This window comes from Dasypus novemcinctus, chromosome 10 (assembly GCF_030445035.2).
Source record: "Dasypus novemcinctus isolate mDasNov1 chromosome 10, mDasNov1.1.hap2, whole genome shotgun sequence".
In the NCBI taxonomy this organism is placed as follows: Eukaryota; Metazoa; Chordata; class Mammalia; order Cingulata; family Dasypodidae; genus Dasypus; species Dasypus novemcinctus.
The window spans coordinates 42,053,909-42,056,163 of NC_080682.1; the positions used below are offsets into that span (position 1 = coordinate 42,053,909).

A 2,255-nucleotide genomic window follows, 5' to 3' on the forward strand; every position below is an offset into this window, starting at 1 on the left:
CAGGAGAGGCCTGTGAACAAAGATCACAACTGAGTCCAACTCCATAACACTCAGGAACACAAACTCCAAAGTAGGGCAAACTGACATGCATTGAAGTTCATCTGCCATGACCATAGAACCTGTGGGTCTCTGTAGCCCTCAGACGAACCAATACCTGGGGTTGTATCTACTTTAGCTGTCTCTGAGACTCTGCTGAGGTGTGCATAAGGGTGACCCCTCTGATGACCTCCTGGCTCTTTTTTGGAGACTTATAGCCATATCAACTCATTTCTCCTTTCTATTTCCCCCTTTTATTCAAGGTCAAAAAGCATTTTTAACTCCTGATATTATATATAGGCTGGGATATTCTGCTGGTCTGAGTTGACCCTTTTATTCAAGGTCATTTTCTAGTTACATCATCAGCTGGTACTTGGTAGTAATCCCTCAGCACCAGGGAGGCTCATCCCCGGGAGTCATGTCCCATGCTGGGGGGAAGGCAATGCATTTACATGCTGAGTTTGGCTTCGAGGCTGGCCACATTTGAGCAATATGGAGGCTCTCAGGAGGCAGCTTTTTTGATAGAATACATAAAGGCAAAGATTTTCCATCATCGTAATAATGTATGTAAATTAGCAATATCCCAGTAATCAATAATTTGTAAATGCAAAGAAGTTCCTAATTGGAAAAATGTATAATCACCATTTAATTACATATTGATATTTTAGAAAAGAGGAAACATTTAAATTTCCATATAACAAGGCTATAAATATATTTAAATATACACATTTTGACTGCAAGATCATTATCTTTTGCTTTAGACAGTTGTTCTTAAAATATGAATATGTTTTATCTTGTCTATTGACAGTAAATTATTAACCAAGATCACTTTTGACTCCAGAGCTTCCTCATTGCAATTTTTACCTCTGCATTTCTGAGTGTGTAGATTAAAGGGTTTAACATGGGCGTTACCAGAATATAAAACACAGCCACTGCTTTATCCATGGGGAAGGTGGATGTGGGCCGAAGATATACTAAAATACAGGGTATAAAGAATAAAGCAACCACTGTAATGTGGGAGGTGCAAGTGGAGAGAGCCTTCCGCTGTCCTTCAGAGCTCTGAGATTTCAGTGAACAAAGGATGAGGATATAGGAAGAAAGAAGAATGGAAAAACTGACCAAACACAGGAAACCACTGTTAGCTGCAACAACAAGTCCAAGAATGCGAGTGTCAGTGCAGGCTAGCTTCAGCAGGGGGTAAAGATCACACATGAAGTGGTCAATGACATTGGGACCACAGAAAGGCAACCAGAGCACAAAAAGGATTTGAATCAGAGCATGAAGAAATCCCCCCGCCCAGGACCCAACTACCAAGAGGCCACAAACCCGCCAATTCATTATGATCATGTAGTGCAGGGGCTTGCAAATGGCTACATAGCGATCATAGGCCATCACCATGAGTAGGATTATCTCAGCTCCACCAAGGAAATGCTCCATAAAGACCTGAGTCATGCATGCACTGAAGGAGATAGTTTTCTTTTCAGCAAATAAGTCAAATATCATTTTGGGGGTGGAAGAAGAAGGCAAGGAGCCATCTAGAAAAGACAAGAAAGATAGAAAAAAATACATAGGGGAACTCAGGGTTGGGCTGGTGGCAATTGTCACTATAATGAGTATGTTGCCAGCCAAGGTTATTAAATAGATGACCGTAAACATGACAAAGAAGAGTTTCTTCACATCTGACTTCTGAGTCAGGCCGAGCAGGATGAATTCCGTCACATTGCTCACTTGCTCCATGATCCAGTTTTGCATATGGATAAATGATCTATCTGCAAATAGCACAGAGAATGTAATTTGAGTACATCAATTTTGATCAAGAAAATAATATGACTGTCAGATAATTTGTTCCTGTAAAACTGATGAAAACCCCAACAGATAAATCACAGACTTAAAATTGAGCTACTTTTTCAGTCACATGTAAAATAGATAGAGCCTTATGCACACACATTATTGCTACTGTTGACATGCCAGCCACCTTCACTATAATCCTGCATAGATAGATCCTCCCCCAATCATTTCCTCAATAGTTTTTCAAATAGACAAACTGGAATAGAAAGATTACCCATGGGGAGGAACTGAGGATTGACTATACGAGTGTCCACTCCCCTGTATTTCTTCTCTAGTCATTGAAGCTGATTAATCTATGTTGCAGAGTTTCTTATTCCTATTAGATTTAACTTGTTTCAAAGTGACTGTAAAACACTAGGTGAGTTCTATTT

At 40.0% G+C, this 2,255-nt stretch overlaps 1 protein-coding gene across 1 annotated transcript; it reads right to left on the bottom strand.

Annotated features, from left to right (window-relative positions):
• Positions 1-861: 861 nt before the first annotated feature.
• Positions 862-1,773, bottom strand: LOC101425790 (olfactory receptor 4C5-like). The gene has a single exon (XM_004458005.2). It carries the CDS (start codon positions 1,771-1,773, stop codon positions 862-864), a length of 912 nt encoding a protein of 303 aa, XP_004458062.1.
• Between the last annotated feature and the right edge of the window lie 482 nt (positions 1,774-2,255).

Bases quoted from the DNA above. Each gene is read 5' to 3' on its own strand.
- LOC101425790 (XM_004458005.2), bottom strand. From the start codon at position 1,773: ATGGAGCAAGTGAGCAATGTGACGGAATTCATCCTGCTCGGCCTGACT.